At 39.5% G+C, this 22764-nt stretch overlaps 2 protein-coding genes across 2 annotated transcripts in view; one reads left to right on the forward strand and one right to left on the reverse strand.

Annotated features, from left to right (window-relative positions):
* LOC142351580 (uncharacterized) overlaps positions 1-22764 on the forward strand; it is a 462469-nt gene that overhangs the window by 106758 nt on the left and 332947 nt on the right. The gene's annotated exons all lie outside the window — the stretch shown is intronic.
* LOC142351856 (uncharacterized) overlaps positions 1-22764 on the reverse strand; it is a 218000-nt gene that overhangs the window by 68921 nt on the left and 126315 nt on the right. The window contains exon 9 of the mRNA XM_075404088.1: positions 6152-6346. Within this exon, the coding sequence (XP_075260203.1) occupies positions 6152-6346 (195 nt within the window). The remainder of the gene's footprint in view (positions 1-6151; positions 6347-22764) is intronic.

The following is a 22764-nucleotide window of genomic DNA, read 5'->3' on the forward strand; positions in this document are numbered from 1 at the left end:
AGCACGTTGTTAACTTTTTTTCGCGTAGAGACAATTGTGAGAGACACTTTAGGGTCCAGTCGCTTTTAGAGTACCATCTTCGTGTTTTATTTTCTTTTCGCCTACTTTCCAAAAACAAATGGGTTGAAAATTTTCCCCTAATATCCCTAATTGCGACAAAAGTAATTCCCCTAATCAAGATTTCGCATAATATCCTAAAAACCTTAAAAATTACGCAGCTAACATTTCGAGCCGCAAAACCACTCGATTTTTCGCTCCACTTCCTGTTCCAAAGTTATCACTCAAGTTAGACAACAAGACTCCAAATAAAAGTCAAATTCTTTGAATTGCAAACACAAAGAAACCCCAGTATAAATACATCAAAGTACATCTACAAAAAACCACAATTTCAATTCGCCCCAAGAATTCAAACTATCTTGCAATTTCTCGGGAAAATTGCATCGTTTCATTTCCCCGGATCTATCATGTCAGTAAGAGTGAAAATTTCGAAGATATAGCATTAACATAACCAACTAAGGTCAGAAGAATCGCTCTCAAACAACTGTCAAGCGGGGGGGGGGGGGGGGTGCGGGTCGAGCGTGCGTGGTTACGGGTGGAAATAATTGGGGGGTGTGAATGTGAATTAAAAACATAACCGGCAGATTGCGGGAAAATAGCCGCCGTTGATTCCAATAAGCATGATTGGGATTGAAAGAATAGAAGATATTGAAAAAGAAAGATTTTTGTACAAAAACATTTTTTAAGTCCGATTTATTTTGATGGCATTTCGTAGTTGAACATAACGTACTTCTGTTTCTTAGAGAGAGGCTACAGGGGCTACTATCAATACCAATAAGCATTAGAGATGGTAACTAAGACTTATAGGAACGACGTTCAAATAGCGGGCATCTAAAATTGGGCTTTATGGGTTTATTCCGTTTCTGCTTCTGACTTCAATTTTTTATACTGACTCTGTTCATTTTGAATTACTTTGCTGAGCAACCTATGTTCAAAATCACTTTTAGCAGAATGAGAGAAGAGAGAAACTAGCCTAGAGAAATCAAAAAGAAATCACGCAAAATGTTGAAAAAGCGGCAAAATGAAGTAAAGCGAAACATTTTTTTATTCGAAGAAGTAAAAAAAAACATAGCAGGACAAGTCCTGACGTACAATTCAAAGAATTTTCGGAAAATCAATGTCAAAATGCCTCATGCGAACAAAAAAACCACTAGCGAGAATTAAAAATTTAATTCAAACAGAAAAAATAGGCCTAGAATGAGCTGTGAATGGATTGGGAAAACCATTTAGAATAAAGCCGATCCAAAAAATCGAAAAAACAGTAAAAATCAGAGTGAAATTGCCGCATGTGAACAAAAAACCACTACCGAGAAACCGAATTTTTGTTCAAACACCTTTTTCCCGCTCTACTTTAAATTTAGAGCAAAAAAAAATTCACGCTGCAAAACCACTCGCTTTTTCGCTCTACTTCCTGTTTTGGCGTGACCAAAATCAATACTCCAATTTGACTTCAAAAATCATGAAAATGTGTGAACAGATCTTAAAAAAACATAACCGGAAGAATTCCGGAAACTACTCGAAGTGAAAATCCATTTTCTCGAAGAACGACTCGAAGAACATCATCCAACTACTCATCAAACGAAACGTGCCTTCACTAATTTATGATTATCTTGAAACAAAGTCATGAAACAAAAAAGTAAAAACAATAAAATCAAATATGTTAAAATTTGATAAAAAATCTGATCAAATTTTGTTATAAGTTGAGATCCCGATAAAACTATTTCTGCCAAAATAACTTCATCAAAACAACTAGTACTTACAAAAACCACTTATGTGAATTTTGAAAAAAAATACTTTAGACTAAATTATGAAAAAAGCTCTTAAAAACAACTTTCACTGAAAATGTGGAAAGTTACAAAATTTTTTTTAATAATTCAAAAAACCTATAAATCCAAAGAAAAATTCCCTTCAGCCAATAGGGTATCCAGATGCTCGCAAAACAATAGGAAAGTCATAATAGGCAAAGAAATTTAGCTAAAAACAGAAAAAAAACGAAAAACTGCAAAAAAAATTAAGAAAAATAGTTCCAATTTTCGCCATTTTTTTGTCATATTTCTCAACAAAAAAATGATTCTTACCCACAAAATTGTAACCAATTGTTATCATAAATTTTGCTCAAGTAGAAGGGGTTTCTTCAATACCCATTTCAGCCAGTAAAACAAAATAATTGTCAAAAAAACGAAAGTCAGCAAAATTCATTAAAAAACTCCGAATTATCATAAAAGTCATATGAATTTCCAGAAACCTTCGAACCACTACCGAAACCGGCCTAAAATTAAAACAAAATCATAACCAAACCTCTTAACCAAAAAATGGGAAGAAAACCGCTGTAAAATGCCGCACGTGAACAAAAAATTTCACTCGCTTACAGAAATTTTTTTCACACCTCAATTTCTCGCTCTCTAGAAAACAGCGATATGAACAAAAACCACTCTCTGTTCGCTCTACTCTTCATTTTGTTCAGCACCAAAATCACTCCAAATTTTTTCACGCGTTTCATTTCCCGCTTCAAAAATCACTCAAATTGATTTTAAAAAAAGGACTTCTCCAATACTCCTCTTTGAGTCGTAAAAAAGACAGCGCCCCAATACAATTCAAATTCTTTGAATTGTAAAAAAAATAGGAGCGCTATAATAGCCGGCTGAGAAGATGAGGGCGGCTATTAAAAACGACCAGAAGGACTAATTCTTTTGACAGTATTTTAAAAAGGCAGTAAGACATTTGGAAGCAACTTTCTTGGAGAAAAAAAAACGGAATTTGCTTATAGTTTCAAACGGAAGGTATAGAATTGACTGTATTTCAGATAACTGTTAAAAAAGCTTCTTTGAAGGGACGGATTTTAGAAAATCACTTTCCTATAACATTGTTGTATTTGGTTTTACATCGAGCTTTATTTCTGTGTGGATATAAACTATCATGCTTTAAATGCTCTCAATAAAGCTCCACGCCAGTAAGCTGCACTAGAGGTCGAAAGTCAACTTATAAACTCCACCATTCTACAGTAAAGGACACAACCTAATATTGAAAATAGTACATTTAAAAGTTGAGGAAGCGAATCCTAGTTCGCGCCACCTAGACGTGAAAAAGAAAAATGCCACAATATAAAGTTAAGAGAATTGGATTCGGTCCAGCAAACACACCATCGGAACATAAGTAATGACGTGGCTGCAAAAAACAGCACGGTAAATTAACTCTCTATTAACTACTTAGCTGATTAAACTTTTCAGGCCTCAAATGACATGACGCCTTATAAAATTAACACCAATTGACCAGAAACAGATTATTCGAGTTTCGTTTTTCGCCATGTCTCCACTTTACTCGCCGTTTGCGCTCTTGCTCCTGTTGGAGTTTAACAAAAAATAGTATTATATTGAGCGACTGATTTTCAAATTAATATCAAAATACTCTAAACTACGTGCAGTTTTTGCTAGATTGGGTTATAATAACAAACTGAGCGCTTCAAAAACATGGTGGTAGATTGCAAGAAATAGTCCCGGTGGCAACATGCATGAATTTCTCTGCAAAACGCAAGTGCTATCTCCTTGTTTTCGATTAATGTCAGATCTATTCGGTAACAACATCATTATGAATTATAAATTTTTATCATTAGTTTGGAGTCCCCACCATCTGTAATCTGTTTAACGGAAACATCGTCAAATAGTAAAGATTATATCAGATCAGGAACTTTTACTAAATAGATGCACAAGCTTTCTCTTAAAAACAAACCAAAAGCTATCGGGGGTAGAAAAATGCTTCAAAATTTCGTTAAGGTGTTAATCTCCTAAATGAAACTCCTAAGTGTAATTTAGCAGCTGTAAGTGTACAAAAGTGTAAAAAAAAATTGATGACCTCCGGGATATCAATAGCTCCAATGCAATACCACTTGTTTTAATAGGTGATCTGATTATAGAGGTATAAGAGAAAGCTTCGCTTGTAAATGAAAATCGCAATTTGATTAAGGGCAATGAGTTTGAACTAGCAACCACAGTTGTAACAAGTTTAGGAAACATCCATTGTTTCTTGCCCATTTCACTTCATTTACCAGCATATCAAAAACCGTTGTGTCATTGTTTTAGAACATCCAAGTTTTACCAATAATTTCCCGTTCTTTTAAATGGAAGGTCAATGTGACTGATAGCCGTAATACAGAATACCTAAGAGACTGTTCGTTTATCAAGGACAATTCCAAAGTGATGAAACATTAATAAAGTACCCAAAGACATTTTAATTTGTTGCAAAGTCAACGAAGGATTTTGTCTCTTCAACAATCGTTTCCTAAAGACAGCAGATAGGTTTGCATCTGTCAAATCGTAATAAGAGTAGGAAGCCCAATTGTTTCATCAGTTGTTTTTCAAAAAAAGATGCAAATGAAACGTAAAAGCAATCATAGGCTGCTGTGAAAAAAAATGGACCTGCTAATTTCCATCAGCTATGTATGTTCAAAATATTCACATCTCTGACGATACTTTGAACTGCACATATGAGCTTTTGAAGTTTGTACTGAGATCACTTATACTGAGATTTTACACAGCAAAAGTTTTCTAATTTGATATTCAAGCTTTCAATGTCAGAATACTGACTGCACTCGGTGGGTCTTTTTTCATATACTTCAGAACCAGGCTTTCAAAACTAAGTTTCGAAGGCAATCAAGCACAGAAACAACCATGACTATTTAATACTCTCCGAATTGGTAATTAATGCCAGCTAACGTCCATATTTCTGCAAAGTTGATCAGTAATTTCTATCACTCATGCGAAGATAACTACTTCTTACCCAGAACGGAGCAATACAGCTAGTTTATAAATTGCATAGAAGGATAAAAAATTAATTTGTGTTCATGATTATGCTTCTTCAATTGTTTATATTATGGTCAAATTTCTGGTCACTTGACCCCGATTTTGTGTCCTCTCCATGTTTATTGTTATGAAATAACAAATGTCTCCTGTGATCTTAGTTGAAGGAGAAATTATTAAGGACAAAAAGTCGACCAAGCAAAAAAATGCATTAAAAAGACCACAGGACTAATATAATTGATACAAAATTTTTTTGGGAGCAATTATTCATTTAACAGTTCGCTTTATTATGTCAGAAAAACAGTTTTTAGAAGCTTAGTGACTATCAAGCTTTCATGCGTCGTCGTGTTTGCATTGATCGCAACTAAATTACTGACCTGAATTGTAAATTATTCAAGTAAGGCAGTAAAACATTATAGATAACAAAACTAATGCATGCAATAGAGCATATACCAAGACAAACACAAAAAAATAATATTGAATATTAACTTCCCATTTTTTTTAGAAAATAAGTATTATTAACATCATTAAAACTAACACCATCAAAAGTCTAGCTGAAAGAATTGCGCTCGCAGAAAGTAGAGCGAAACCGATACAGTAGTGAGTTGCCGAAAAATTTAATTCCGCGGACAAAATTTTGAGCAATGAATAACTTAAAAGATTGATATTGCCTGTTGATATCAGAAGCCTGTTGATCGACAGAAGCCTTATAACTCGCGGCCTTCATTACGAAAGTGAATTTCTCTGACCTCACAATAAATTTCGAAAATAACTTGAAAAATAACTTCAAAAATTAATTTTAGTTTCAAATTGTAGAAATCATTATGCTGAGGAGGTAAGTTTCCTCAGAAATTTTGGATATATACTGAGCGATTAATAGATCTCTAAAAACTGAACAGAGACTAAAATGCCCTTGAGCTTTAGCAGTTCATCCCGTTTTTGAGAACAAAGAGTCAAATGGCCAGACGAAGAAAAATACTGTAGACAAAGAAAAATCATTACACATAAAAAATCGCATTAAAAAGACTATCAGGACTACTGTTCTGATTGCTACAAAATTGAGAGCAATTAACACTGAAAACTCAGTACCAATATCTGGGGAGACCTCAGTAAGGGCCGAGGGCAACGACATTGAGAAAAAGTATACTGTAGAACTGTCCATAACAAGCCCGAGATCGAGAGATCAAAGTGCTTTGAATTCAGACAAAACTGACTGTATCTGAGTCTGGCCATATTCAAATTACAGATTTGACATGATGATTCAATACCGGGAACTATATTTCTTTGATCTGGGTACTAACTTTACAGTTGGCAAATTTTTCTTCGAATTTGGATTTGTTAATTTTATCGATTTGACACCTCTGTAGTTCCAATCTCATTCCCCCTGACTCTGGTATTCTGTTGAGGTGGAAGAATTTACACTTCCTGCCCTGAGGACTGAGAGCAGACTCGTTGATGAAAGAGGCGTTGAACCAGAACTCAAATTCAAACTGCTCCTAAAACATTTTTACTTATAATTTACATATTTAGATAGCATACTGATATTATATACCTCCTTATTTGTTTCCAATTTATTCGGGGGAAATGGGAGTCTTTACCATTATCGCCTCCCGCCTAATTATTCACTCCAATAATGTTATAATGCGGGTACACTAAAAAGTTTCTCGTGTGGATCACACACAAAATCGTGTATGTTTACACAATTTTTAGGAACGCACACATGATAAAAAGGCTTATTTCATAGAGTCCCATATGAAGAGACAACTTTTTGTGCCTCCCAGCTCAGCGTAACTGGTGAGTTCCTAACAACATACTACTGGGTGGGGGCAAATTCCTTTTCAATTACGCAATGAAAGGGCGCTATTGCATAATGAGGCACGGTACGCATATTATTTCCCGACCTCTCTCAATCTCAATCTTCGACATAGTTGTCAACTAGAGTACAGGGGTCAACTTTAAAAAAATGAAACCTCTCAAGAAAAAGATCATAAAGTTCGTTTGACAAAGATGTTAAAATTATTATCCAGTGTTTTCTCAGGTGGCGGTTATGCAAGCCGATAGTCAAGCCAGCCGAAATTTGAAAATGAGGCCAAGTAAACCAAAAACAAAATGGAATACCCGTATTTTAAGTTCCCCTGGCTTCACCGCGATAACCGGCCCGCGATTTCCGGATTACATCCCACAGCGGATGAGAGGAAAGGCCATGAACAGCGGTCCGCTCCGTACCCACTAGATGTCTAAAAATTGACGTATTTTTGTTTCTTTGGTGCATTGGAATACATTATGCACTATAACACTATGCGCAGTGTCGACTGTAACGGTTAACAATGTATTATTTCTGATAAATTACATAACTATTACATAACTTTCGGTTTGCTTTTTTGTCGGCTTACGTTTACTTTGGCTTACTTTGCGTTCACCGTTCTCTCAAACGGAACAATTGTAAGAAAATTAGGAAAAGTAAATACTAAACAAAGTGACCGTACGAGCCTTATAACAACGTAGTATTTGGATCTTTATTGCTCCCGACATTAACAAAGAGTTTTTGGTTCTGGGGACAAAAGCTGGCATGCATGTTAAAATAAATGAAATGCATATGATTTGAAATGTAAAACTTGTAAATACATGTAGTAAAACTCGTCTGGTCCTTATATACCAACCCAAACCTGTTGCAAATTCACAGAAAACCATACCCAGTAGATTGCCGGAAAATAGCCGCCGTTGATTCCCATAACCAAGATTGGGATTGAAAGAGAAAAAACAAAGAAAAAAATGAGTTTGGTACAACAATGAACTATTTTCAGTGCGAACTATTTTGATGTCATTTTGGAGCTGAACATACTCCCGTTTCGCAGTGAGACAACACAGGGGCTAGTATCAATACCAATAAGCATTACAGATGGTTGTTAGAACAAAGTTCGAGTATCGGGCATCTAAAATCGGGATTTATGGGTTTACCCCGTTTCTATTTCTGATTTCGTTTTTTGATACTGACTCTGTTTATTTTGAATTGCTTTGCTGAGCAACTGCTGTCCAAAAAACTTTTAGCAGAATGAGAGAAGAGTGAAACTAGCCTAGATAAGTCAAAAAATATTTCATATTGAACAAGTTGTGAACTGAGGTAAAGCAAAAAATTTTTATTCGACGAAGTAAAAAAAATTAGAAGGGCCATAGTAGCCGGCTGAGAAGCTGAGGCGGCTATAAAACATTACCACGTGACGTCGGGCGAACTGCTCTCAAATGACTGGCGACCGGCGGGCTTACATAGTAGCCAGATTAAGTTGGTGTGAGTGGAATGAGGGGGGAGGGGTCGAGAGACAGGGGGAGGTGGTCAAGTGAAGTTGTGGGAGAAATGAACGCGAGGGGAACTTGGGGGGGGGGGGGGGGGGTTACAAAATTTTAAGAATAAGAACCACCCTTTACACCTAGAAACTGTCTACTCAAAGCAGTTTCGGTAAATCACATACTCAGAGACTAGAAAGTCGTGCGTCTTTAAAAGAGCTGCTAGGCAAGCTAATGCCTTGCGAGCGCTACCTGTTTATCTCGTTTTCAGGACAAATATTTAGACGAAAGATCGGTCGAGCAAAGAACTGCATTAAAAACCACAGGATTGATATAACTGCTACAAACTTTGTTTCAGAGCAATTAAAAAACGACATGTCAGTAAACTGTTTCAAAACTGTACCTTACAGTGAAGTCTCGTCCAAGGAAAGAATTGACTACAATTAAGTTTAGTTTCCAGTACGTTCAGTGACATTATCTGGAAAAAATTGTGCCACCGCCTCGATAATGTTGACCTTCACAGCCTTTGTAACTATTAGGATGACTTACTGCCATGTCTTTGTTTTCAAATTCAGTCGTATATATCTTGTTTTTTGTGCGTGATGTATGACGCGAATACAGACTGTCAAATCCTCGGATTGATTTCAAGAAACTTGATTGCAATTTCATTTACAGGAAGCAATTTTGGTACTTTCCTGTTTTAGTCTGCAAATAAGCAAAATCAACAAATTTTTAATGCTTTTGAGCCTTATCTCAGATGAGCAAGGTTTCATACACTATGGCACCAGAAATCTATCTACAGTATGATATGGCCTCATAAACCGCTTATTAAGCATGACCAGCAAAAACAATATTCATTATTGTATTTTCCAACTAAACAGGGAAAACGTGTAATCCTTTGTACCAAGTTGTTTGGTTACGCAACATCAAATTTTCATAGACAAAAAACGGAAATTTAAAACACGTCGGGCGAAGTGCTCTCAACGACTTGTGAGCTGCTGGCTTCGTCAGCAGCTATCTACGCATAGGGACGATAGCGTTAGCTTAATTGCGTTAACGTGGGTTCAGCGCGTTGATTTACGGGTGGAAAGATGTCCAGGTGTGAGATTGGGGGGGGACGATGTGAAGTGGGGGGGGGGGGGGGGGGGCTGATATGGGGGAGGGAATAAACGGGGTGAAGTGATGGTTGGTTAAATTATAAGAACAGCCCTTCTCACCGTAAAGAAAACAGTGAATCGTATAATTAGAATTTAGTTAGCCGAAAGGCTCTAGGAGAACCCAATGCCCTCCGGGCATTACTTGTTTGTTTATCACGTTTCTGAGGACAAGTCAAGCGAAAAACTGCACAAAAGAACTAGCCGGAAACGATTCAAAAAATTGTGCAAAAAAGTTTTCACTAACCGTACGAACACATAGCTGAAAGACTGCTAGAAAACAGCCGCAATATCATCGTAGATCTGCAGTCTCAAAAAGTTAGTATAAGAAACAGGCCAAAAAAATTTTAGTATATGCTCAGATGTTATATGTTGATTAAGACTCTGTCAAACTTATTGCTGATTCTATTAGTTGCTCTCAAATAACCTTCAATTTGAGTGAAACACACTCACGTGATCTTATCCCTTTGAACCAAAGTAAATAAAAGTTAATTTCAGAGCCAATAATAGCCTGAGCTATCGCTTTGCGGGTATCCATAGAAACAAAACATAAAATAGTTAGAAACAACCCATCTATAGTTAGGAATGTGGGTTAGCTAGTGTAGGTGGGGGATAGGTTTTGGTGGATAGGTAGGTAGGTCGTTGGTCGGTAGTTCAGATAGGCAGGGACCAAAAACCTTTCCACCGTAAATATTACCAGCAGTTCCTATTTACTGTACTATACTAATTACAAAACAAGCTACGGTTGTCCAATATTCGAAAACAGAAGTAAACGTTCAAAAACAGAGGTGAAACGAAAAGAAGTCACATTTCAAGCAACGAAAACAACTTGCTTCAGCTAAAATCAGGACTAATATAATTGCAGGACTAATATAATTGCTTCCTATTTCGTTTGAGAGCCATTAATTAGAAGACTTTCTCGTTCTGACACAAATTTGTTTCCAGATCAGGCTACACTGCATTTTACGGGAGCTGTCCTCAAAGTTTTTCTTTTTCCGCAAATAGAACGTCAGCCTCTACTTTTGCGATACGAAAAAACAGCCCTCTAAATACACAAAACGCCGCAGTATTGAGGAAAATTTGCAACAAAACATCTAACGGGGATCAAATTTCACATTGCTGAAATTACTTGCTCGGATGCAAAAGAACCTCTTTTAAAATTATATATTAACGGTAAACTAGTTGCAGCAGTTCAGTTGTTACAAAGTAGTCTCCTTAAAAAATATTTATTAGTTGATAAGGCGCAGAGTCAATGAGTAACTTGATCTTTACTTTGAACATAAAACAAAATACTGCCTCAATTTGCTTTGTAGAGAGGCATTCTGAGTTCACGTATCATTAGCAATGACTAGAGTTAGTTACTGTAACTGCAGGCGTTTTAAAATAATTTATTTAGTTCAAATTCTTGAGGACGCGTTATCTGAAATAATAACTATAATGAGGTCACATGATCCGCCAAAGAGCCGACGTTCCAGCAATTGGAAAGCTAAAAACCCAACTCCTGAACTAAATCAAAGTAAACATTACACTTAGTAGCAGAAAAAGTGGGAAAACTTCCCAAAAATGTTGACAAAAAATTTAAAATTTTAAACTTGACTTTATTTTAACTTGACCCCAATCACCAGAGTCAAAATTAAACCGTTAAAATATTATGGCGAAAAACCAAAACAGACTAAAGTAAGAAAGATAGCTCCCAAAAAAAAGCGTCGCAATTTATTTCTGAGGTGGCTGCAGTCTGAATAATTTTTTAATGGTGCAAAAAATTAGACCAAGGAGGTTTTAAAATCCCCACGTAAAAGACTGGGGCATTAACCACTCGGTTCCCAGTGATAGCTCGGTTCCCAGTGATAGCTCTCGCTCAGAAAAAGGTTTTTCACACAGCAACTTTACTCGCTGTTGCTTTTAGGTGAAGAGGTGAGCTGAACAAATAGAACTTCATGAAACAGCTCAAGAAAACTAATTCTCCTCTTCATGTAGTGCAAAAACAAAAACGTTCGCAAAAGTTGCTTACAAATTTGTTCGAAAGCAATTAAAACATAACCAAATAACGTTTGCAGCCTCAGGGAGACTAATTTTTATCATAATTGAAGAGGGCGTGGAATTATCGCACGGAAGGTGGCACAGGTGGTGTTAATGCTAGAGATTAACTTCTTATGTTTATTGTGTTTTACCGCCTTTTGTAAGTTGATTTGTTTCCAAAAGTTGTAATGAGTAAGACACGATGATGAAATGTTGTAAAACCGGAAATGATACTCTTGCTTGAATTGTGTAACCTGAAACAAAACATGAGCAACCAAACTAATTGAAACTTAAAGCTAAGACTCACGACAGATAACGGCCTATCACCCTTCCCAATGCGGACCAGCGGAACCATGGCGTTATCAGGTGGAAACAGGGTGGGTGGTCGAACGTGTTAGGTTACGGGTGGAACGATGAGCAGGCGGTGGGGATTTGGGGGCGAGCGAGGGAAGTTGTAGGGGCTGATGAGGGGAGAGGGGTGACCCCGGATGGGGGTTAGATAGGTGTAGGGGGTCGGTAAAAGTAGGTAGTTTGGAGGGTAAGTGCAAGGATTTGATGCTCAGGCGGTTGGTCTGTAGTTTAGATAGGTAGGAGGGATTTATATGCAATCAAAAAATCTCAAAATGGCCAATTACTATACAATACAAAGCTACTATTAATATTCAAAGTTCGAGAAGAGAAGTCAAAGTTCCAAAAGAGAGTTGAATGTTTGGAGAGAAAGAAGTCAAAATCAAGTAATGAACAAAATTGCTTCAGCTAAAAACTCTAAGACCAGTACTCCTCTTCGAGTCGTATAAAAGAGCAGAGGACTATTATGATTGCTACAAACTTTTCTTGATAGCAATTCAGGAGCCAAACCGTCATTTAAGCTAATTGAGACTGCTGAAATTCCCGCGGATAAGTGAAAGGAGATTGTTTCTACAACACACGAAGTACTCGCTAAAAGGCGGTGTAAGGCCACTTTGCCACGCAAGGATACAACTTTGCAGAATAATCTCTTCAGAGCTGGAATAATCTCGCTGAATAATCTCTTCAAAAGAGATGGCAGAATGGAGATGACCACCTTCAAATACTGAGGGCTGTAAACCGGATAAGATTTTTTTGCAATCTCAGTGATTTGATATAGTAGACTTCGTTGTCCTTCGGGTCCTAAGTTCCCCAACCAGGGATAAGGAGCTATCTAAGTTTTGTCATTTCAATTATTTGAAATAAGCTAAATACCGAAAAGACTTATATTAGTCCTATTGTTCTGAGGTATTTGAGTCCTGTTGTTAACTTTTCCTAAATAAAATAAACAACCGCGCGAAGTAGCTTTTTCTGGTTAATTTTTGAACAAAAGATTTCAAAAAGGAATTGTTTTGTAGCAACGGTTCGAAAAATAATGTTTAAACAACCACGCGAAGCAGCTTTTCTTGGTTAGTTTTTGTTGAACATTTTCAAAATTGGTTAGTAGCAAGATACGGGTCCGGTGAAACACTTTACAAAGATTTCACCATCAAGCAAGACAACGAGGATGTCGCCAGCCAACTCAGGCCAACCTGAGTCATCAGCAGCTGCACCAAACAAACTCCAGTGTTCTGCCAGCAGAACCAGCTTGCAGTAGACCCTCACTACTGCCCTCCAACAGTCAGTCAGCCCACACTGGCCAACCTGAGTCACCAGCAGCTGCACCCAACAGCCTCCAGTGTTCTGCCAGCAGAACCAGCTTGCAGTAGACCCTCACTACTGCCCTCCAACAGTCAGTCAGCCCACTCAGGCCAACCTGAGTCACCAGCAGCTGCACCCAACAGCCTCCAGTGTTCTGCCAGCAGAACCAGCTTGCAGTAGACCCTCACTACTGTCCTCCAACAGTCAGTCAGCCCACTCATGCCAACCTGAGTCACCAGCAGCTGCACCCAACAGCCTCCAGTGTTCTGCCAGCAGAACCAGCTTGCAGTAGACCCTCACTACTGCCCTCCAACAGTCAGTCAGCCCACTCAGGCCAACCTGAGTCACCAGCAGCTGCACCCAACAGCCTCCAGTGTTCTGCCAGCAGAACCAGCTTGCAGTAGACCCTCACTACTGCCCTCCAACAGTCAGCCAGCCCACTCAGGCCAACCTGAGTCACCAGCAGCTGCACCCAACAGCCTCCAGTGTTCTGCCAGCAGAACCAGCTTGCAGTAGACCCTCAATACTGCCCTCCAACAGTCAGCCAGCCCACTCAGGCCAACCTGAGTCATCAGCAGCTGCACCCAACAGCCTCCAGTGTTCTGCCAGCAGAACCAGCTTGCAGAACCAGTTTGCAGCGCAGCTCTTTTTCAGGGACCCCCCTAGTGACCCAAAAAGTCACACATTGTTCCCCAGGGACCCCCCAAGTGACCCAAAAACGTCACCCATTGTCCCCCAGGGACCCCCCAAGTGACCCAAAAACGTCACCCATTGTCCCCCAGGGACCCCCCAAGTGACCCAAAAAAGTCAGCCATTGTCCCCCAGGGACTCCCCAAGCGACCTACAAAAGTCACTCATTGTCCCCCAGGGACCCCCCAAGTGACCTATAAAAGTCACCCATTGTGCCCCAGGGACCTCCCAAATGACCTACAAATAGTCATCCCACTTGACCTCTAAAGGGTCAAACAGTCAACCCAATTTACCCCTAAGTGACCTCTAAAAGGTAAAACAGACAACCCACTTGACCTCTAATAGGTCAAACCACTTGACCTCTTAAAGGTCAAACCACTTGACCTCTAACAGGTCAAACCACTTGACCTCTAATAAGTCAAACCACTTGACCTATCTGACCTCTAAAGTTCAAAGTCACCTCACTTGATCCTTAAGTGACCTCTAAAAGGTCAAAAGATTACCCCACTTCACCTTTAAGTGACCTCTGGAAAGTCAAAAATTCACTCGTTGTGCCCTTCAAGGGACCTATATTCACCTCACTTGACCTTTCAATTTATCTCTGAATTTCAGAAAATTAGACCAATAAAGAAAATGGGAGGCCAAAAACCATCAATAATTGGAACAGTTAGATTGTTTCACCGAAAACTAAATATTGTCAAAGAGCTCAAACAGGAGCTGGAATATCAAATACACTCAAGTCTGGAACACGAAGTTGTGTCAGTAACACATGATGAATTCAAGAGAACGATGTCACAACAAGAGGAACTTGTCGACCAGCTTACACAATCGGAAAATGTGGATGCTGAAGAATCTCTCAACGATGCAGCATGCTTGACAAAGCTAAAAGTAGAAGTCGCACAAAGTGTAAAGAAGCATGAAATTTCCTTCAGGAATAGTTTGACGCGTCCATGCAGCGCCGCTTCATCACGCAGTAATCAAATACCGGTTCCCTCTGCACCTCAGTCTCCGGGAGTTGTTCAAAGTATGCGAGATACCCGACAATAGCAACAAGTCAATAATTTGGCAGACCAGCAATCAACAACCAATCCGATTACCATACATAGGCAAGTGCAGTCCGCCAATGGAATTTTGCAAGAAAACTCCAATAGAGTCATCAGTTCTGATGTACAGAATAGTCTCCAGCCATCAGCACCCGAACAAACAGACTCTGACAACGTAGCAAGCAATCAACATCAACCCCTACAACCAATAGAACCCTTTGTGAATCTAACAACTGTTTCACAGAGCTCTATTGACCCAACTTGTGCGTTCCCACAATTGTCTACGGCTTCAAATATTCAACTGCCATCTTTTAGTGGAACACTCCCTCCGGCTAAAAATACTTTCCCTCCTGTCAGGCCCATTAATAACACCGGCCTCTTCGAAAATGTACCTGACCATAGAACACCTGTTCCAGTTTCTTTCGGCAATCGTTTCCCAACACCAAGCCATTCCGGCCCATTTCAGTTATATTGCCCAAACAGTTGGTCAAACTTAGCAAACGGTAGTTTTGAGTCCTCAAACGTAACCCCTCGTGGACCTGTTTACCCAAGCAGCCAAAGCTTTGGTAATCAACACTCCAACCCATATCGTCAACGGAATATCCACCGCTCAGTAAAGCTGCCGGACATCCGAATTCAGAAGTTCGACGGAGACCCGCTCAAGTGGAACGAGTGGAGCAGCATGTTTTCTTCGACCATCCACAACAACGAAGATATCACTGACACTGAAAGAATGAGCTATCTGCAAAGTTTAGTAATTGGACCGGCGAAGGATTGCATCTCCGGCTTTCTTTGCAACCCAAACTTTTACCCCTCCGCCCTTCAAGAGCTCAACAGACGCTTTGGAAATCCGCAAAACGTTGTCGGTGCCCTAACAAAAGAATTAGAAGCTTTCCAAAGACCGGCTATGAATGACCACGCAGCTTTGATAGCTTGCGCTTCGTTGTTAAGAAAGGTTGTTCGGACATTTGCCTCAAATGGCTTCAGTGCCGACCCAAAATGCCACGTACTTGCTCAGGATAGCTCGAGATAAGCTACCAAACCCAACCAAGTTGAAGTGGACAGAACATGTTGTTGACAACGACTGGACAAATCCAGGTCTCACAGAACTTTCCGATTGGATGGATCGGCAATCCAGAGCCTTCGAACAATTACAAGACACATTTTCATCAAACACTAACAACCATTCAGGTCAACAGAACCAATCACAGGGTTCAAGTTCCTTCAACAATCGGAATAAGAACCAAAATCGTTCAAATTGGACACAGAATTTCCCAGGAAGTAAAAGTTCATTCCCCAGCAATAAAAGTTTTGAACATAATAATACAGCAAATAAGAACATCGGTAGTGCAAGGCCTCAGCAATGGACGGCTAACAGTAGCAACAACACAAACAGAAGCTCCTCTTTCTCTGGTTCAAAGCAGCCTATGAGAAATGCAACAGCAAATAGGAGCAGAACAAAATTCCCGCTTGACCAACAAGATCACTACATTGGCAAGTGTCCACAGTTTTTCAGTCTCGATATCAGCAGACGCAATAGCGAAGCAAAGAAGAACTTTGTGCTTCAATTGCCTAAGCTCCAGTCACGCCGCCAAAAACTGCACGTCAAAAGTTCTCTGCCGACATTGCAATGGCAAAAACCATAGCCTTCTCCACACAGACAGACAAAAATCACCCGAATCGACAAGCGTGACAGCAATTGATCTGCCAATGTGTGAACCACTGGATCAACAAGAGAAAAACAGTGACATCCCAACTCAGGTTTACAATCCTGGTTTCCCATCAAAAACGAGGAATCCTGTGAACGATTTGAACGAAGCGTGTTCGTCCTACCCTCACCTTCAACACATACATTTTCCTAAACTTAGTGACAACAAGATACAGATAATTTTAGGTGTTGACGCTACCCAATACCTTTTGGAACGCTAGTTCCTTCAAGGACCCTCAGGAAGCCCCTTTGCTCTACGCAATCTTCTCGGTTGGACAATTACTGGCCCAATTAAACGAAAAAGTAATCCAATCCAACAGGAAACAAACTTCCTATCACATAGTTATAGAGCCTTCGACCACGCCCTCACAAATTTAACTGTTGATACTGAAAGACATCTCAGTGAATGTGTGACCAGTTTCTGGAAAATAGAGAATACAGAAACCGAGTTTGAAAAAGCTTCAGATACTTCAACAGACAGTAAAAGAGCAGTTCAAATATTACAAGATACAATCCATCATATCGGAGACAGATATGAAATTGGTTTACTTTGGAAACAGGACAGTAAATTAGAAAACAACTATCCGGTTGCCAAAGCACAACTTGACAGCCTTCAGCGCCGACTCAACAAAGATAATGAGTTGAAACAGTTGTATGAGAAAACTTTGGAAACAGATTTAGAGAAGGGTTATGTCAAACCAGTAATTTTCTCAAATCCAGCACCAGAGAAGATTTGGTACCTTCCCCATCACCCCGTCACCAACCCCAACAAACCTGGGGAAAGTCAGGCGTGTTGCAAACGCCGCATCTGTTTTTAAGAAGCAGTCGCTAAACAAAAATCTTCTGTCAGGCCCCGACCTTCTCAACAACCTGGTCGGCTTACTACTTCGCTTTCGCCAGGATTCTGTTGCAGTAATGGCAGACATAGAGGCCATGTTTATGCAAATTTGCATACGAACAGAAGATCAGTCATGTCTCCGTTTTCTTTGGCCGTCAAACAACGCCGTACAGCAGTTCCAGTATACGCGACTCATCTTTGGAGCCAGATGTTCACCAACTACAGCAATATTTGTCCTCCAAGAAACAGCAAAAGACTTCGGAAACACCGCTACAAAAAGATCTAATATTCAACAGTTTCTACATGGATGACTTTGTACGTTCGTTCGTCAATGAACAGAAAGCTGAAATTGCAGTTCAAGACTTGCGACAAACACTCTCTAAAGGAGGTTTCAGTCTAACTAAGTTTGTTTCAAACTCTGTTCAATGTCTAAGCAAAATACCCAAAGAACATTGTGACAGTGAAAAAGACAAACATCGTATCTTAGGCGTAATGTGGAATACAGTTAATGATACTTTCTTCCACCAGAAGCTTGCCAAAGTTCAGGAAGACAAAACGGACTACACACTCAGAAAGCTCCTTTCCTTAATTGCCTGCTTGTTCGATCCATTAGGAATCATTGCCCCATTACTGATTACACTCAAAATCATCTTGCAGGATACTTGGAAAGAAGGACTTGCATGGGATGATCTCCTGTCAGATGAGAAACAGAAATCAATAAAAACTTGGATAGAGCAATATCTAAATGTGCCAGAAATATCAACGCCACGCTGTTTTGTTTCTCCGAACCAACCATCTCCGATAAACCAGTTACATTGCTTCTGTGATGCCTCACAGCTGGCTTATGGAGCAGTCACATACATCAGGTCTCAATCAGCTAACACCATTTCAACTGGGTTTGTCATAGCTAGAGCTAAAGTTGCTCCACTAAAGCAAATCAGTATCCCGAAACTTGAGTTGCAAGCAGCCGTGCTAGGATGTAGACAAATGAAATTTGTTTCCAAGCAGCTAACAATACCAGTTACCTCAAGACACTTTTGGAGCGACAGTGAAGCTGTCCTTGCCTGGATCAAAAGCAAAGACAAATTGAAAACTTTTATTGCAAACAGAGTACAAGAGATCCGCAACAACACAGACGTCTCCAAGTGGCAGCATATCAGCGGAAAAGTCAACCCTGCAGACCATGTCTCCCAAGGAATACCAGCCTGTGATATCAATGTGTTGTGGTTAACACCTCCAGCTTTCTTAAGTGATCCCGAAAGCCATTGGAAGAACTCCTTGGCTAACAAGGAGGAGACAAACGTCACAATGGAACCATCCAACGATGATTGTATTATCGACGACAGCAGATTCTCAAAGTGGACGAAGTTACTGCGCTCTATGGCTTTTGTCATGAGAATCATAAAGAATCTCAGATCGAAACAAAGAGGCAAACTAGAACTCGACGACATTAACGAAGCCCGAATTTATCTCTTCAGAAAATCGCAAGAGAAGTCCTTCAAAGACGCCATCAAAGACAAGAAACAACACAAGCCTTTGTCAAAGAAAGATCGTCTGCTCTGTTTGTACCCTTTCTTTGAAAGTGGACTTCTTCGCGTTGGTGGCAGAACAAAACGAAGCTTGCTACCCTTTGACGCCAAGCACCCCATCATCATGGACTCTAAAGAGCACAGCATTCAACTCTACATACAGAAACGCCACGAAATTTGTATGCACATTGGAGTGGAATACACTCGCAACTACATACAACAGAGATGCCACATTCTTGGAATCAGACTCTTCCTGAGAAGTTTGGCCTTCAAATATTTCGACTGTCGCCGCTTCCGAGCACAGGGACTACAGCCACCGATGGCAGACTTGCCAGACATTCGTTTCCAGGAAAAACAGTCACCAGTCGTCTTCACCAATGTCGGCGTGGACTACCTTGGACCTTTTGCCGTCGTTCATCGTGTTACAGAAGTGAAGACCTACATCTGCCTATTTACTTGCTTGGTTACAAGAGCAATTCACCTGGAAGTTGCAGAGGACCTCAGCACAGACAAGTGTTTGACAGCAATCCGACGCTTCATCGCTCGACGCGGCCAACCGCGGTTGTTCCTGTCGGACAATGGATCCAACTTCCTGGGAGCAAGAAAGCAGATCAGAAGAAGACCACTGATGTTGGACCACGACTACATCAAAGATCAGCTACTGAATCAGTCTGTCGAATGGAAGCTCAACCCTCCTTCTGCTCCTCACTTCGGTGGGGTGTGGGAGAGACTCGTTCAGTGTGTCAAACGAGCTCTTCTCTTGAACCTTGGCTCCGCAAAACACCCCAGATGTCTTTGCCGACAACAAAGCTAGGTCATGTAAGGTTAAGACCGCTTTAGGCAAATTAAACAGACCAGCAGTAAAACTTATGCATGTCTACCCCAAACCCACAACCAGGTTAGGGTTAGGTTCTGTGGGCCCGGAGGATGTTACTGTTAGAGATTAACTTCTTACGTTTATTGTGTTTTACCGCCTTTTGTAAGTTGATTTGTTTCCAAAAGTTGTAACGAGTAAAGACACGATGATGAAATGTTGTAAAACCGGAAATGATACTCTTGCTTGAGTTGTGTAACCTGAAACAAAACATGAGCAACCAAACTGATTGAAACTGAAAGCTAAGACTGAAGACAGATAACGGCCTATCACCCTTCCCATTGCGGACCAGCGGAGCCATGGCGTTATCAGGTGGAAACAGAGTGGGTGGTCAAACGTGTTAGGTTACGGGTGGAACGATGAGCAGGCGGTGGGGATTTGGGGGCGAGGGAGGGAAGTTGTAGGGGCTGATGAGGGGAGAGGGGTGACCCCGGATGGGGGTTAGATAGGTGTAGGGGGTCGGTAAGAGTAGGTAGTTTGGAGGGTAAGTGCAAGGATTTGATGCTCAGGCGGTTGGTCTGTAGTTTAGATAGGTAGGAGGGATATATATGCAATCAAAAAATCTCAAAACGGCCAATTACTATACAATACAAAGCTACTATAAATTTTCAAAGTTCGAGAAGAGAAGTCAAAGTTCCAAAAGAGAGGTGAATGTTTGGAGAGAAAGAAGTCAAAATCAAGTGATGAACAAAATTGCTTCAGCTAAAAACTCTAAGACCAGTACTCCTCTTCGAGTCGTATAAAAGAGCACAGAACTATTATGATTGCTACAAACTTTTCTTGATAGCAATTCAGGAGCCAAACCATCATTTAAGCTAATTGAGACTGCTGAAACTCCCGCGGATAAGTGAAAGGAGATTGTTTCTACAACACACGAAGTACTCGCTAAAAGGCGGTGTAAGGCCACTTTGCCACGCAAGGATACAACTTTGCAGAATAATCTCTTCAGAAAATATTGCGAAGTCAAAAATGCTCAGCAGGTGCTATCAGGAGTTTCAGTTTTAAGGTCAAGTAAATCAGAGAATGTTTCTCCGAGCATTAGAGAACATAGGAATTGCTCCATAAATTACATTATTATTATGTAGCAACTTCACCATAATCATCATCATCATCATCATCATCATCATCATCATGGTAAGTGAATACTTAGAAAACAGTTAAAACACATTCAAAAATCAACCCTCTAAATGAATAGATATTGAACAGAGAAACTGGGCGAAAATAAAATGTCCAACGCAATCGCGGACTATCTGAATTTATTTTGCGGTACTAATTTTCCTCCACTCCTTTTCAATAAATGCAAGTCACGACAAAATGATCGTTCTTCTGATTGAAATATTTAGCCTTCAAAAATCATATGGTAACCTCCATGCTTGCTATACATGTTTCATTTGGCTTCCTTTAAAATATTTTGTCGCTCAATTATGTTTTCATTTAATGGAGTACAGATATATCTTTTGCTTTATGGATTGGGTTATCCAGAACTTAAAGATTTCAAGCTCTGTTGACCTTGTTTTGAAAAGCCCAGAGTTAAATGCTTAATAAGAATAATTCTCCGCCACACGAAAAAAGGAAACAAACCTAATTTAATTTCAAAAAAGAACGTTTTCGTGATCAATTCTTACACAGATATATTTTACTGTGTAGATGTCACACAAACTATAAAGGAGTCGAAATAATGAATTTCAAAAGACGGAAGAAAACGAATGCGAGTTTCAAAATCAAAGTACACATTTGAAAATAGTCCATCAAAGTTGGCAATTCGAATTCTTTATACCTCAAAGCAATTCAAGTTCATAAATTCAAATCCTTGTAACTTTGATGTTACGCCAGGTCATTTCTTTGGTACAAATTCTCGCTTAAATGGGTTTATATCCACCCAGACACCCCCTTAGCCCCCCCCCCCCCCAAAATCTGTTCTGAAACCTTAAAGAGGGCATGACTCATATCATTTCATCCTTCAGTCAAAATTAAAAAAGGCTCAAATTTAAGTAATGCTACCTGAGCGTAAAATTAAAGATAGATCTTCATATTTCCTGGAGGGAATCCAAACTATTTGTATATAATAAATTTTAGCTTGGGCATAGTGAAGCATTCACCTTCTTTATAAACAATTTATCTGAAAGGCTCTTATAGTTATTAAATGCAAGTAGACAAATAATTCGGGCTAAATTAGGGTTCAATTATTGGACCCAATCAAAAGAAATAGCAAACACTAACAATGGAAAATAGACCGCTCATAAATTCAAGAATGGGATCAAATATGGCAATTATAAAATCTCCAATTTGTCCCGTTATCCTTCAAATTTGAAAAATGTAGAGCTGCAGCTATTTGCAACATTTTTAAGGACGCTAAAGCATTTTTTGCACCGACCAATTTTCAGGAAGGAGGGATATACAACAATAATTTCAGTTTGTTCCGTTAAACTTGCAGCTCGATATAGTTCTCGTACGAAGTTTTCAAAACGGTAACTTAAATCTCAAGACTTTTAACACAGCAGGATGAGTTAAAATCAAAATTAATTTTGGCAACAAAAAACGCTATCGTGTCGCCAATGAGGATTTCGCCGAATCCATTTTCCTGAAGCACTCCTGAAGCATTTAAGATAAAAATACTGAAATTATTTAAAAGGAAATGACAATTGAGATTTGCTTCTCCAATAGTGTCTAAGATTTTTATTTCTGACTTTTAAGATAGATTTCTTTCGAAATTCAGCTCGAGGATTTTTTGCGTAGTCTAATAAAATCCAGCAGTGTTGCTTATATTTACTGCTTGCCAGATGATCTGTGCCAGACGCATAAGTTAAGCTCAAGTGTTGTTTTTACTGAAAATTCATCTATCGAAAATGTCGATACCCGGCAGATTGCCAAAAAATAGCCGCCGTTGATTCCCATAACCAAGATCGGGATTGAAAGAAGAGAAAAAACTAGTGAAAAAATGATTTTTGCAACATACAATTTTAAAGTACTACTTTTTTACAAACTCCTGTTTCGTATTGAGACGACACAGGGGCTAGTATCAATACCAATAAGCATTAGAGATGGTAACTAAGACTTATAGGAACGACGTTCAAATAGCGCACATCTAAAATTGGGCTTTACGGGTTTATACCGTTTCTATTTATGAATT

The sequence above is a fragment of the Convolutriloba macropyga genome, chromosome 13, assembly GCF_964194025.1.
Source record: "Convolutriloba macropyga chromosome 13, txConMacr16.3, whole genome shotgun sequence".
NCBI classification, from domain to species: domain Eukaryota; kingdom Metazoa; phylum Xenacoelomorpha; order Acoela; family Convolutidae; genus Convolutriloba; species Convolutriloba macropyga.